Consider the following 12,909-nt stretch of genomic DNA (forward strand, 5'->3'; position numbering starts at 1 on the left):
TTGCTCTTTGTTGTTTTTTCTATTTGTGGAAGTTGGTTTGTTTCATTGTTATTACTGTTGTTAGGATGCCCATGAACTCTTTCATGTTCTAACATCATCTCTCGAAGAGGAGAGGGACCACCAGCCAAAAGTAACACCCTTGTTTGATATGCAGTCTCTTGAGGTAAGCAATCGTTTTCCAACTCTAAATGTTAGAATATTTTGAAACGATGCATCTAGGATTAGTGAACAGATTTTTGCGCAGTTGTTTTCCTTTCAACACAATTTTTTTTTTTTAATGAAATACAGTGTATTTGGTACATTCAAAAGGTATACCATGTTAAGAATTAACGAATAAATCGCTGTCTTTTTTTTCACAGAGTCTTCCCAATCAAGATGAGAGAACAAAGACTTGCAGAAGTCGAGGTAAAAAGGGAACTTTGACTTAGTCTTAGATCAGAGCGCATACATCGTCAAAATATTTTTTCTCTCTTCCTTTTTGCAGCCCCTCTGCACCCAATTCCAAACCCTTGGAAGTTCCAGCATCCTTTCCATGGCCGTTTAACGAGTAACATGTTGTGCAAGCGCTGTGAGCATCAGGTACGTTTATTTTACGTGAAAACACAAAGGTGGGAGCTGTTTTTGGATGGTAGTGAAGAGCTTAACTTATTTCCATTGTTCGAACTCAATACGCCTTGCATCCTCCTCATGCAGAATGTTTTATTTTTCAGAGTCCGGTGCGATATGATTCCTTTGAAAGCCTTTCATTATCAATCCCTTTGCCTCAGTGGGTAAGCAGAATGGAATCTACCGAAATGTAAATGTTGCTTTAATGTGATGACTACAGTATTTGTGTTTAGGGTCGACCGGTCTCTCTGGATCAGTGTCTACAGCATTTCATCTCCTCCGAGACTATCAAAGAAGTGGAGTGTGAAAATTGCACCCAGGTGACTACTCAAATGAATTTCCTTGAATGATGCATGGAACCAAAAGGCTTATCTTTTTCTTTCCCCTTTTCAGCTTCAACGTGGGACCAGAATTAATGGACAGCTTCTGGAAAGTCAGCGGACAACGTTTGTAAAGCAGCTTAAATTGGGAAAGGTAATCTGCATTTTTTGATGAATTTGCAAAACCAAAATTGCTTGGCAACATTTTCCACCCACAAAGTATGAGCTCTATTGTTTATTCTTGCAATCATTTATTCCCTTTCTTTTCCAGCTGCCCCAGTGCCTTTGCATCCATCTGCAAAGACTCACATGGTCCAGCGAAGGAACCCCAATTAAACGACAAGAGCACGTTCAGTTCACGGAGTATCTATGTATGGACCGCTACAAACACAACGCCTCCATACAGACGAGTTTGCGCGCTAAATGTGCAAGGAAGCACCAAAAGGGAGAAAATTCCAGCAAGAATGCGGAAAGGCCTACTGCGAATGGCACAGGTATAGGTTGGTCAACATCAAGCCCGTTTCTATTGTCACATGCATTCATAATTTATTATTATGTGCTTTGCAGACGCAGAGCATCATAACAACAACAAACCCTTTGCAAATGGAAACTGTTCATCGCTCTGTTTACATTCTACTTGCGGGACCACTCAGCTCGGCCTTACTTATGACTACCGGTAAGCTGCCTTGACTACTACATCTAACTATTACAAGGGAATATCCAGTGGAACCTAAATCCAATTGTTTGGAATTTGATAATAGAATTAGAAATCAAAGTTGACCATAATCTAACTGCTTAAAATGTGAGTCAGCTTACATCACTGCAACCTTAAAGGCTATGCGGGTTTTAATATTGAAAATAATTCATCTTTATTGATGAAATGAAGGTAAATGTCTTTGAGCAGATTGTATGCTAAATGGAAGTAGTTCATATCGTTAAACTGCAGAGTGTACGTATGTTTACGGCCTCAGTAGTAATCATTGAATCAAAAATAAAATGTGAAGGGCTGAGCTTTCTCTTTCTCAATCCATATGGAAGCTTGAGTTCTATAAATCTCCCCATCTTTCAGCGATCCTAAACACAATCTTTATCTCCTTTCCGCCAGATCCAACGAGTACCTTTTCCAACTCACGGCTGTGCTGGTTCACCATGGTGACATGCACTCAGGGCATTTTGTAACATACAGACGCAGCCCTTCCCCGCCTTGCAGTTCCTCGCCGTATACCTCTCAGTGGCTCTGGGTGTCCGACGACTCGGTTCGCAAAGCCAGCCTGCACGAGGCGCTCTCCTCCAACGCCTATATGCTCTTCTACGAGAGAGTCCAGAAGCAGAGCGCCCCGTCGCATTCACAGGAGTAAGTGCTGGCTCAGAGGCTAAATTCATTTTGCTGCCTTTCCAGTCATACTCACACAAATGGATGCGCCCAATTTTAGCACGGTTGATGGAGTTGACAAGAGCATCATTTGACTGTAGGGTATTTTGTGTGTTTGTGCGCGGATCACGCAACAACTTGCCGTCATGGGATGTTGCTGCTTTATCCAAAGTGGGAGATTCCAGTTCCAAAGACTGGACATTACTTCAAGTATTTGGTTTGTAAAGGAAATTTAACTGGGAAATGTGATAGTACAGTACATTCCTGGTTCAAAGTTGAATACGTTCATGTATGACAAATTTACTCTTGATGTTTTAAGAACTCAATTTGAATGAAGGTTGGAACTCGATCAGAATTTGATGATTCTGACTCCATGACACTAATGGAAATCATTCCCGGTGATTTTGCAATGTATGTAGACATCTTGTGTAAATTATGCAGTTATTTGGATCTGTTTGTTATTGTCGTAAATAATGACTATTTTCATACTATAGCTGCGCATTTGAAGTTAAAGTGCCATGTTGTGTGAAATTTTTAATATGAAGCCATATGTGTGTGTGACAGTTGTTTTACTCTGTAAATATTTGAAGGATTATTTGGTGGCCAAATTCAACTTTGTCACAAGAGGAGCTGTAACAGATAAGTCCAAATAGTGGCTTCTCTTCAAGTTATCCTCAATATTTTTTTAACCCTATTACTTGTAACTGCCACTTTCCTTCCAAACCAGTTGAGAACCAAGGATGTGGAGCAGATGCCTATTGTTAATAATTACAATTTGCACTTTAGTACAATATATTTGTGTGAAATGTTTGTGTGCAATCTCTATAACTAACTGTTTTCTGATATTAAAAAAAAAAAAAGAATAAAGTAAATGTAGTTTTATGTGCAAGGTACGGCTATTTACAGACAAACCTCTGACACGGTTCCTGCAATCAGAAGATTGCTGTAACTTGTGCGCCTGTCAACAAGAACATTGTTCCTTGTATGAAGCGTGAAGGAGCCTTAGTCCTGTTCTGGGGCTGCTTTGCTTCGTCCAGCACAGGAATGCTAGTATCTGTGCAGTATGCAATGAAATCTCAAGTACATTAAGGAATTGTTTTTCTCTCACCCTAATACTTTCTATTTTATTTGTTTGTTTTCCCCCAACAATAAGTAAACACATTATTTTGTTCTTTACACCACCCATTATATTTCACTGACAGTATCTTCAACAATTTTCTTTGTATCGTCCAGAGCTGAAATTAGTAAAGTATGTAGTAACGTAGAAGTCAAGGATATGGCGATAGTGTCTAGTATTTCCTGGTGGACACAATACGTCTAAATGTGAGGTTAATGCGAGGTAGGAGGACTTTCCTTCGAACGGGAAGACTGTGATACCAGAAAGTGTTGGTCGGCGAGTTCATGAGGAGCAGGCTTCCGTGGGCCAGCACCAGCTTGACAGGCTCGATGTGTCGACTGCTTTGTTTACCTCGAGCATCCCTGTGGCGGAAAATGAAATCTCGTGCAGCGCCGAGCGAGACTGAGGCAATGGGAGACTGAGGATCTAGCTCCTTCTCGTCATCCCGATGCTCACCCATGTGATCCTGGCCATCTTTGTACCTGGAGAAGACAAGAGTTAGTTCAGTTGAGTATAAAATCCATTGTAGCCAATACTGGTTATATTTCCTACCTGTTGATCAGGACAAAATTGAATGTATGTCCTGTTATTTTGGTGACAGAATCCCGAATATAATCCAGGGTGGGAGTCCATGGGCAGGCTAAACGTGCCACTCCAGAATAAGTGTACATCAATCCTGCATCTCCATATGTCGCCTGTTTCCTGGGTATATCGTACACCTTTCCAAACACTTGCACCTTTGCTTCTTCCCCTGGAATATAAAGCCAGAAGGTGTCACTCAGCCACTCCTTACCTTTAGAATACGATTCCTCTCACCTGTTGAGTAGACCACCTCCTCCTCTAGTTTTTGGAAAAGGTGGTCAGCTTCCTGCTTGGTGAAAAGCAAAGCATAGTCACAGTCCAGACCTTCTGATTCTACTTTTTGCCAGGGAACAGGATCTGAGAAGTCATCTTCCTGAGCATCCACTGATTGTTCCTTCACTTCAATTCGTTCTAGTTTGAGCTTCTTGGGTGGACTTGTTATCTCGGTGTCATCAGGGCATGGTTGTTTCCGCATAAACTTCTCCATTTCATTTATTTGAAGACTGACAGCATCTGTACACATAACAAGATATATGATTGTCTTTGTGGCACTTCATTGTCCATGTAGATAAGACTTTCCGTTTGTTTGAGAGCCCCTGTCGTAATCCGAGCTGCCATGCATATTGTAAAAAGCCCCCAAACACTGTTAAATTGAGTATGAACGTGTTGCAAAACCTAAACTGGTCGTGAACGCCCCACGGCGCGTTTCGTCACTTCCGTGGCGCGAGATTTTCATTCCGGAAGTTGACACCGCAGCATCATTTGCACGTTGTTTTATTTTGCATATTTCAATTATATATATATATATAGTAGTTGCTCGGGAACTTATCGCCGAAGCAAAAACATGATTGGGCAGAAAACTATCAATTCATATTTCATGCCGACCTCCAAAAAGATGGCTTGCAAAGTTTTAAATGAACCGGAGCGAATAGCTAAAGACTCGGTGAGCATTGTTATTTTTGTACTCACGCTTTGGTGGCCATTAAGGGTGACTTTTCTTTTTTTAAACGCACGGCGACGCGTGTTTGAACGAGTTGCCGTTTTCTTCAAGCAGCAGCGACAACTACGCTGCATTCTAAAGCACCACTCCCGTTTTGCATCGTTCATAACTCACGTAAACATGTTTGCACCGCGCTGCCGACGGGTTTGTCAGGTCGTTTGCTTCCGTGTTCACTACTTCTCACCTGCTTGGTGTATTGCACACTTTACTCCAACCATGCAGAAGAAGCGCAAATTCTCGGCGGTTGATCCGGAGCCCTCCGACCCACCGTCGGCTTTCCTGTCTCAAAAGCAGATGGACATGATCGCCCGTAATAAGAAGGCGGCGTTGGAGAAGCTCTATTCGTCTCGGACTCCTCACGGGTTTGGAGAGAGTTGGCAAAAGGCGCTGGCTGCCGAGTTTGGGAAACCTTACTTTAAACAAGTGAGTGGGCCACCTTTGATTCTGTCGAAGATGGCGCTACAACGGGGCTAGGGGGTGCTGCAGCACCTTTAGCAATCTGTGTAGTCCCACTTAAAACCACCTTTCAACATTTGCTATGATATTGTAAAATATTATTTAAAAAAAAAACATGTTTTTACTTAACTAGGCAAAATGGGAAGTTTGGCAGCAAGAAGTCGAGCTTCCCTCATGTTGCACAACTGTTTACAGATATGTACACACATTTTCTAGATAAAGATTATATATTTGATATTTTGTGTGTTTTATCAAATTCAAAGAGCAGCTAAACTGCAAGGTGAGGCAGACAGTACAGCAACAAGATTTACCATTTGCTAGAAAATTGGTAGACAAAATAAACTTGTCAAGTTTTTGAGAAAAATGATGCAATTAAACATTTCTCCTTTAAGCCTAAAAGTTTGAGACCTAGATTTGCACCCCTTTCATCTCCTCAGTTGCTGCACTTTGTCAACAATGAGAGGAAACATCACACTGTGTACCCACCTGCTGAGCATGTCTTCACCTGGACCCAGATGTGTGAACTTCGTGATGTGAGTTTCCTATTGCTCCACATGCACAAATTATCTTCAACTAATCACATGTCCATGATCACAATAACAATGATCACTACTTTTCCATTTCTGAATGACAATAAATCTAAAATGAAGTTAACCCCTGTAAACATGAAAACAACAAATTGTAAATTTCCTTTTTAACCCCCCTCCCTAAAAAAACAGGCCAAAGAAAAATATTTGATCTAAATTTGTTCATAGAGACTATATTGATCTGCAAACTACTTACAAATTGACTCAGGGGGAATCCGGGCCTGTTTAATAGTCACATATTTATGATTGATTAATGAAATTTTAATTGAGATACCACTAATGATTTCTCATGGTACATGAGTGCCTTGTCACCTACATAGGAATATCTCTAAATAGATATACCAAGTAAAAAGAACTGCTGAAAGGGAGATTTGGTTCAGAATCACTGTAGTCTTTGCTCTTTTTTCTACCCTCAGGTTAAAGTGGTGATCCTCGGTCAGGACCCGTACCATGGTCCAAACCAAGCCCACGGATTATGTTTCAGTGTCAAAAGACCAGTGCCTCCTCCTCCCAGGTCCTCTAAATTAGAAAGTATTCTGTTGACATCATTCCTATCCTTTTTATTTTGTGTTGTTTGTGTATATTTTTGGAAGATGGTGCCATTGTTTTCCATCTGCTTTCAGTTTGGAGAACATGTACAAAGAGCTAGGGAGTGACATTGAAGGCTTCCAGCACCCAAAGCATGGAGATCTCAGTGGCTGGGCAAAACAAGGTTGGTTTTGAGTAATATTGTACTAGTTGGCTGAAGAGTGCTGACGAGTCTTCTACTACCTTACAGGTGTGTTGTTGCTCAATGCCGTGTTGACCGTGCGAGCCCACCAGGCCAACTCGCACAAAGACAAAGGTTGGGAGACATTCACCGACGCAGTTGTGCAGTGGCTCAGCAATAACCTGGAGGGCCTCGTATTCATTCTGTGGGGGGCCTATGCTCAGAAGAAGGGGGCCACAATTGACAAGGTGAGTGCATTTTTTTGCTTGGAATAATTCAGTGCGTGGAATACAAAAATAATGATATTCCTTGTCTTCGTAGAAACGTCACCACATCCTGAAGGCGGTGCATCCTTCTCCCCTGTCTGCTCATCGGGGATTCTTTGGCTGCAAACATTTTTCCAAAGCCAATGAGCTGCTGATAAAATCTGGAAAGTACCCTGTTGACTGGAAGGCACTTTAAACTGTTGCACTTCTTTGCCCCCCACTCCCATCACCATGTTACACAACCACAAAGATTCCTCCTTGTTAGCTTGTCTGCAAGTTATCCATAGATGTTATCTTTACACGAAAAATGCGGTTATGTTTTGTGGGAAGTTACTTTATCACCTTTTGTTGTGATACATATTTGGAGTTTTAGTGTTGCATAATGTTTGTACTGTTTTACTTTTTTTTACATTAAAACTGTTACTGCTGCTAACGTTTGGTAACTTGTCTGGCTCACTTGTGTTATTGAAAAATTGGCGATGTTACTCAAAGAGCACTGTTAAATTGAGTTTATCTTCAGCACATATCGACTGATTAATCAGCTCATGGTATTTAGCGATTGAAGCACTTGGGAAAATGATTAAGAATATGAAACAATTGAGGGCCTGATGAATGTTGGTTGGTTTTTGTTTTATAAATCACCAGTCAATCACAAGAGACCTTTGCCGGGTAGCAAGAAAAGAATTTGGAGAGCTTCAAACAGTGGAAAAAGTGAAATGATTAGACAAGAATCTACAACTTGCAAAAAATATCACAGTCCTACTCTACAAAAACGAATAACAAAGCCCACCTTCAATATTCTGTCGTGGCAGGCTTGCCAATGAGGCAGAATGCTTCCGGCGGTGAGTGATGACGTAGAAGCCAATTATGACGAGCGTCTTTATCCGGAAGCGTTTGAAGAAGCTCCGCCCTCGCAAAGTTCGGGATATGTTTATTGTTTAAATAATTTAAAATTCACGTGGCAGAAAACGTGACAATGCCTGTGCAAAGTGTGCCGCTTCGGGATGCGTCGATTCAGTATCGTTTACTTCATCAGTATCTATTTCTTCTGAAGAAATATCCCATTCTGACCAAATCTGTTACAAGGTTCGTAGTGAGTGGACTTTGACATGTTTGCTTTGCTGATGCTCTGCAGCCAGTTCTCAGTGTCCTCAGTTGACAGACACCTGAGTTATCTCAATTTCCTTCATTTATCATTTTTTAATTGTTGCAATGGCCACAAGTGTATCGACAGTTTCTCTTTAGCCAATGCACTTCTATAAATTTCCTCCACCATGTGGTGTAGAAGTACTGTGGACGTGCACACCAATGACTATTTACATGTAAATTTTGACACTCTTATTTTGCTGTGTAATTTTATTTTTATTTTTTTTGTCGTTGATACTTTCAGTGGGATCCTCTCAGCCTTAGGAAATCTTCTTTCTCAGATTTTGGAGGCAAGAAAAAAGTCCAAAAGTAATGCTTCAGGCAAAGAGATTGACGCAGCTGGAGCTGCACGGTTTGCCATTTATGGGTGAGATATTTTGGTTTTTGCTTTTATTTTAACTTACTTTTTGACCAACTTGGATTTTTTTTTTCATAGTAAAGCTACACTAGATCTCTGGAGAAAGTCTACACCGCCTTTTTCTGTGATATAAAAATATTAGACCGGATAAACTATTGATAATCATAATGAATAAACAAAAGTAAACAACTGAAATAATGTGGTTGCACAAGTGTGCACACCCTTTAATTGGGGATGAAGATGTGTTCAGAATTATCCTAACACCAGCGTCTCCCAACTTCCCCAAAACATGCATGTTAGGTTATTGAAGACTATATAATTTGTCTATAGTAGGTCACGTTTTTGTATAATGAATCTACAAAATGGATAAATCAATGGACAAACTGTGACAAGCCATTATTTGAGCCTTTAAAAACTTCGATATTCATAAATTAGAAGCCATTTGGTGACAGTCATTCTCTGGTTTGCTATTCCAGTTTGTTCATTACTGGACCAGTCAGTCATTACTTTTACCAGCTGATGGAGATGTGGATGCCAACAACTGATCAATACTGTGTCATCAAACGTCTCCTATTGGATCGCCTTGTTTTTGCCCCTGGATTTCTGATGATTTTCTACTTGGTGATGAACATCCTGGAGGTGGGTACCGATGATCACATAAGACAATTATGAAAACCTAAATGTTTATCCAATAATGAAAGTGTACTTAAACACCTTACAGTTAGTTATGGTTGCTAAAACGAGACGATTATTTTTTTTTGTTTTATAAACATTAAATAAGTTTAAGGTGTCCACAATTGCAAGTGTGAATTTTGGAAAACATCAACGACCAGTACAACAGTAAACGCTCACCTACCCTTGATTTAATTCATTCGAAAAGTATAAATAACCTTTGGATCTTTTTTTTTTTTTTCAGGCAAAAGGGGCAGATGACTTTAAAAAAAAGATTAGAGAAAGTTACTGGACTGCTCTGAAGATGAACTGGAAAGTTTGGACACCTTTCCAGTTCATCAACATCAATTTTGTGCCTGTTGAGGTATGTACAGTATGTCACTGGCATTCTGGCGGCAGTCACACCCTGACAGCAACCTCTGATGTGTTTTCACTTTCAGTTCCGAGTGCTATTTGCCAACATGATCGCCTTATTTTGGTACGCGTACCTTGCTACGGTGAGAAAATGAAAGGTTTCAACTGAGGAAATTGATCATCCCGACATGCTCCGGGATGATTGTGTGTGCCAGAAAACAGAGATTCTACTGCCAGCTGTCCAGCAGTTAACTGATGTGGACAACAACTAACACTTTACAATAACACTGTGATTTAATTTTTCATACTCAACAGATTTTGCAAGAGATCACAATAACAGCACTTCATGTGATAATAATCACCATCACAGCATAATAACTTTAGTGCTGAAAATACTATAAATAATGATAATGTACACAAAAAGAAATATTGGGCTTTGGGTGAAATTTTGGGATCAACCTAAAATGCACCATAAGAACATTGGTCAACAAATTTCAACATTTTTTAAGGTTTTCAAAATATAATAATCAAATTTAGTAATAGTTGTGAAGGATTATGATCAGCCACAGGTGGATTTCTTTTCTGGAATTTTCATAGTTATAATTTACGATGCATGGTAAATTGCGCAAGCTCTTCTGGTTCAAACTTAAAAAGAAAATAGGTCAACAACCTCATGTGCAATAATAAGACATTTTCTAAGGTCAGCATGTTGCTGTTGAGCAGGCGTGACCAAAAATTTGCTGCTGACAAGCATCCCAAAATTTAATGAGTGTCAAAGAAAATTCACATGTAAAGGTTATAGTTCATCTTTGGTGCACTCTGCACTTTCAGCCTAAACCCTAATATCCCTAAAGCTTTGTGAATGTGTAACCAAAAAAAGTGTTACTTTTTAATTTGCCTCTGATGATTTGTGGTAAAAAAAATGACAAATGTCTGCCAAATGTGAATGAAAGTATACTGAGATGTCTGATTTATGTGAAGCTCACTGCTTACATCTAAAATAATAAAGAAAATAATTAGACTCATTAAGAATACACACACCAGCTATGTTGATGTTTAAAGAAGTGGATGCAGTCAATCTGGCCTACTCATCAGCCTCCGGTTAGGTGAACTGCCAACTGAAAATATCAATGTCCTGAGAAAATGCATCGAAGCTAATGATGCAATTATTATGATGATGAACAACAACTTCCTTGATGTCAGAATTCAGAGTGTTTCAACATGGCAGTCCGCTCTTCCCTCTTTGGTAAAGGAATATTTCCTATGGTAAAAGAAATACATTTTTGGTGGACTGGGAAGAATTCATCTATTTTTAAAGAAAGCAAAACCTTGTTGGTGCAAATGGCTTACCTGGTGGTGCCACATAATATTCCTCCACTGTGTTTTTTGAGAGCGGCAGAAGTTCTTCTGCATGGTTGCCTTCTATTACTGCATCCTCCCTCAAGCATAAAGCCCTGGATGTGCAAGGAAGACACACAAACATGCTTTCTGTGTTGAAAAACTGGGACTGCCAGACAACTATGTTATGACACAACGAGAAACGCACCTGTCCTCCAGAACCGAATCCATCGGCTCGACTCCTGAGGTGTCTACAACATGAAGCTCATCTGCAAATCTGATGGCCTTCTCCAAACAGGCCAGTCCCTCTTTGGTGCGGAAGTCCACCAAGGCCAGACGCTCAAGTTTGTCCACCAGGTCCTCTGCCACTTGAGTTGGCTGGGAAAAAAAAACAATGACACTTTGATATGGGCTCTATGTGCATCTTTCATGCAAATATTCACTGGTGGCAGCTGGTCCTCTGGTATCGTCTCCCATGTTGCAGCTTCGGGCACCTTCAAACACAAGGAGGAAAGCGCAAGAGCACGTTGTTACCTGTAATCGTTTCTGCTATGTGTTGGGTGGGGGCTTCACGTTGATCCCGTCAATTTACCTTCGAGTTTTGTGGTAGAGAAGTCAACTCACGTGTCCCATTAGCGACGTAACAGAAGCGAGAACATCTCCTTGCACAAAACAAATCTGACAACGAGTTGCCTCTTTGAGAAGACTTAGCAGAAGTGACTTTCTGTGACACCCTGCGGCACATTCGCCCGAAAGCGACGCAAAACGTAGCCGTGTTTAGCATTGTTAGCTGTACAAAACTGAATTTAAGGGTTGTTAGATGTTTTCAATTACGCCAGAACTTTGGCGTTAAGAACATAATACAAATAACAGACGACCTCCTTTCTTAAAGATGGGCTAGCAAGTCACAGAGATTGAGATAAAATAAATACGAAAATAATCCGGTCAACTACAATTGTTTTGGTCCTGTGGATACCCACGCAGTACTGCTCTGCGCATGCGCAATGCACGACACAGCTGAATAACGAAGCAAGAATGTTACTTATTCGACAAATGCATTATCCAACAAGATTTTACAAAAAAACAAAAAAAACAAAAACGATATACACTTATCCCTCCACTCAGTAAAGTATAACACGTTTCGAATTTTATTTTGAGTAATTATTTGAGGCCGGTATACGACGTCACATATGCAAAATACAAAACGTTTCTTGAAGAAATTGATCACACTCCGCTCTGATCCAAGCCTACATTAGTTGCCAAATGTACTCGCCGTTGAAATCTCATACTCAATGTACGTTAGTTACCAAATGTACTTGCCATTGAATTCTCATACTTAATATACATTGTATATGAGCAGACCGTGACCATAAAATTACAGAGCCCGGATAGCTCAGTCGGTAGAGCATCAGACTTTTAATCTGAGGGTCCAGGGTTCAAGTCCCTGTTCGGGCGTTACGATTTTACCCTCGCGTGGAATTACTTGCAACATAACGTCACTCTTTATTAATGACGAATTATAGCGTCTAGCGTTTTGCTCCTTGCAGAGAGAAATACGACGTTTTTATATCATTTGTTTGGTATCATAAAATGGTCAGCAATATTACTATCTCCTTGAAATGCAAACGGTTGCAGCCAAAATATGTATTTTTTTGTGTCCGTTTTGTGTTAAAAAAAAAGAGAAATTCTTTTGATGTTACAATAACGTATACCATTTAATATATATTATATATGAGCTCTTAGAATATAATTTTATAATCATTTGTCTTACAATACAGTTAGAACTTGGCAAAAATAAAATTACAAGTTTTACCAAAATAGCAACGTTCCATAAAAACATGAAATAAAAAAGCAAATAAATGAGACAACTAAAGTAGGCTTACTGACATCAGTTTGCATTCACAAAACATCAATGCAATTAAGTTTACCACATTCATAAACAGAGGCAATAAATAGGAAGCTTGAAATTTGGGAAATTATAATAACTGAATGGTTAAAAGCACATAGTATTTATCATCATCAATGA

The 12,909-nt window shown here is 39.9% G+C and overlaps 5 protein-coding genes and 1 non-coding gene across 9 annotated transcripts in view; 4 read left to right on the plus strand and 2 right to left on the minus strand.

Moving 5' to 3' along the window:
- Nucleotides 1-3,180, plus strand: part of usp30 (ubiquitin specific peptidase 30) — a 4,675-nt gene extending 1,495 nt beyond the window's left edge. For both annotated transcript variants that reach the window (XM_061279767.1, XM_061279766.1), the window contains exons 5-13: nucleotides 65-163; nucleotides 360-405; nucleotides 485-579; nucleotides 711-770; nucleotides 840-926; nucleotides 1,000-1,080; nucleotides 1,198-1,420; nucleotides 1,494-1,602; nucleotides 2,032-3,180. In XM_061279767.1, the coding sequence (XP_061135751.1) occupies nucleotides 65-163; nucleotides 360-405; nucleotides 485-579; nucleotides 711-770; nucleotides 840-926; nucleotides 1,000-1,080; nucleotides 1,198-1,420; nucleotides 1,494-1,602; nucleotides 2,032-2,284 (1,053 nt within the window). In that variant the 3' untranslated portion in view covers nucleotides 2,285-3,180. The remainder of the gene's footprint in view (nucleotides 1-64; nucleotides 164-359; nucleotides 406-484; nucleotides 580-710; nucleotides 771-839; nucleotides 927-999; nucleotides 1,081-1,197; nucleotides 1,421-1,493; nucleotides 1,603-2,031) is intronic.
- A 211-nt stretch (nucleotides 3,181-3,391) lies between these two features.
- alkbh2 (alkB homolog 2, alpha-ketoglutarate dependent dioxygenase) lies at nucleotides 3,392-5,323 on the minus strand. Of its 3 annotated transcripts, none has more exons than XM_061279772.1 (4): nucleotides 5,182-5,323; nucleotides 4,232-4,510; nucleotides 3,968-4,166; nucleotides 3,392-3,897 (listed from the first exon to the last, which is right to left on the minus strand). In XM_061279772.1, exons 1-4 carry the CDS (start codon nucleotides 5,213-5,215, stop codon nucleotides 3,588-3,590), a joined length of 822 nt encoding a protein of 273 aa, XP_061135756.1. In that variant the 5' UTR covers nucleotides 5,216-5,323; the 3' UTR covers nucleotides 3,392-3,587. The 3 variants fall into 3 exon arrangements, with proteins under 3 accessions (XP_061135756.1, XP_061135758.1, XP_061135757.1); XM_061279774.1 differs by lacking the exon at nucleotides 5,182-5,323 and adding an exon at nucleotides 5,112-5,171; XM_061279773.1 differs by lacking the exon at nucleotides 5,182-5,323 and adding an exon at nucleotides 4,967-5,150.
- On the plus strand, nucleotides 4,725-7,448 carry unga (uracil DNA glycosylase a). The gene is made up of 7 exons (XM_061279771.1): nucleotides 4,725-4,940; nucleotides 5,220-5,420; nucleotides 5,891-5,986; nucleotides 6,457-6,554; nucleotides 6,664-6,752; nucleotides 6,819-6,997; nucleotides 7,071-7,448. Exons 1-7 carry the CDS (start codon nucleotides 4,842-4,844, stop codon nucleotides 7,209-7,211), a joined length of 903 nt encoding a protein of 300 aa, XP_061135755.1. The 5' UTR covers nucleotides 4,725-4,841; the 3' UTR covers nucleotides 7,212-7,448.
- A 516-nt stretch (nucleotides 7,449-7,964) lies between these two features.
- pxmp2 (peroxisomal membrane protein 2) lies at nucleotides 7,965-10,581 on the plus strand. Its single transcript, XM_061279776.1, has 5 exons — nucleotides 7,965-8,101; nucleotides 8,406-8,528; nucleotides 8,996-9,158; nucleotides 9,436-9,555; nucleotides 9,632-10,581. Exons 1-5 carry the CDS (start codon nucleotides 7,992-7,994, stop codon nucleotides 9,698-9,700), a joined length of 585 nt encoding a protein of 194 aa, XP_061135760.1. The 5' UTR covers nucleotides 7,965-7,991; the 3' UTR covers nucleotides 9,701-10,581.
- On the minus strand, nucleotides 9,821-11,897 carry gatc (glutamyl-tRNA amidotransferase subunit C). The gene is made up of 5 exons (XM_061279777.1): nucleotides 11,476-11,897; nucleotides 11,327-11,377; nucleotides 11,092-11,261; nucleotides 10,896-10,999; nucleotides 9,821-10,806 (listed from the first exon to the last, which is right to left on the minus strand). The coding sequence occupies exons 1-5, from the start codon at nucleotides 11,665-11,667 to the stop codon at nucleotides 10,745-10,747; spliced, it is 579 nt and encodes a 192-aa protein (XP_061135761.1). The 5' UTR covers nucleotides 11,668-11,897; the 3' UTR covers nucleotides 9,821-10,744.
- A 368-nt stretch (nucleotides 11,898-12,265) lies between these two features.
- On the plus strand, nucleotides 12,266-12,338 carry trnak-uuu (transfer RNA lysine (anticodon UUU)). The gene has a single exon. It is a non-coding gene; the product is annotated as a tRNA-Lys (tRNA).
- Nucleotides 12,339-12,909: the final 571 nt, after the last annotated feature.

This window comes from Syngnathus typhle, linkage group LG5 (genome assembly GCF_033458585.1).
Source record: "Syngnathus typhle isolate RoL2023-S1 ecotype Sweden linkage group LG5, RoL_Styp_1.0, whole genome shotgun sequence".
In the NCBI taxonomy this organism is placed as follows: domain Eukaryota; kingdom Metazoa; phylum Chordata; class Actinopteri; order Syngnathiformes; family Syngnathidae; genus Syngnathus; species Syngnathus typhle.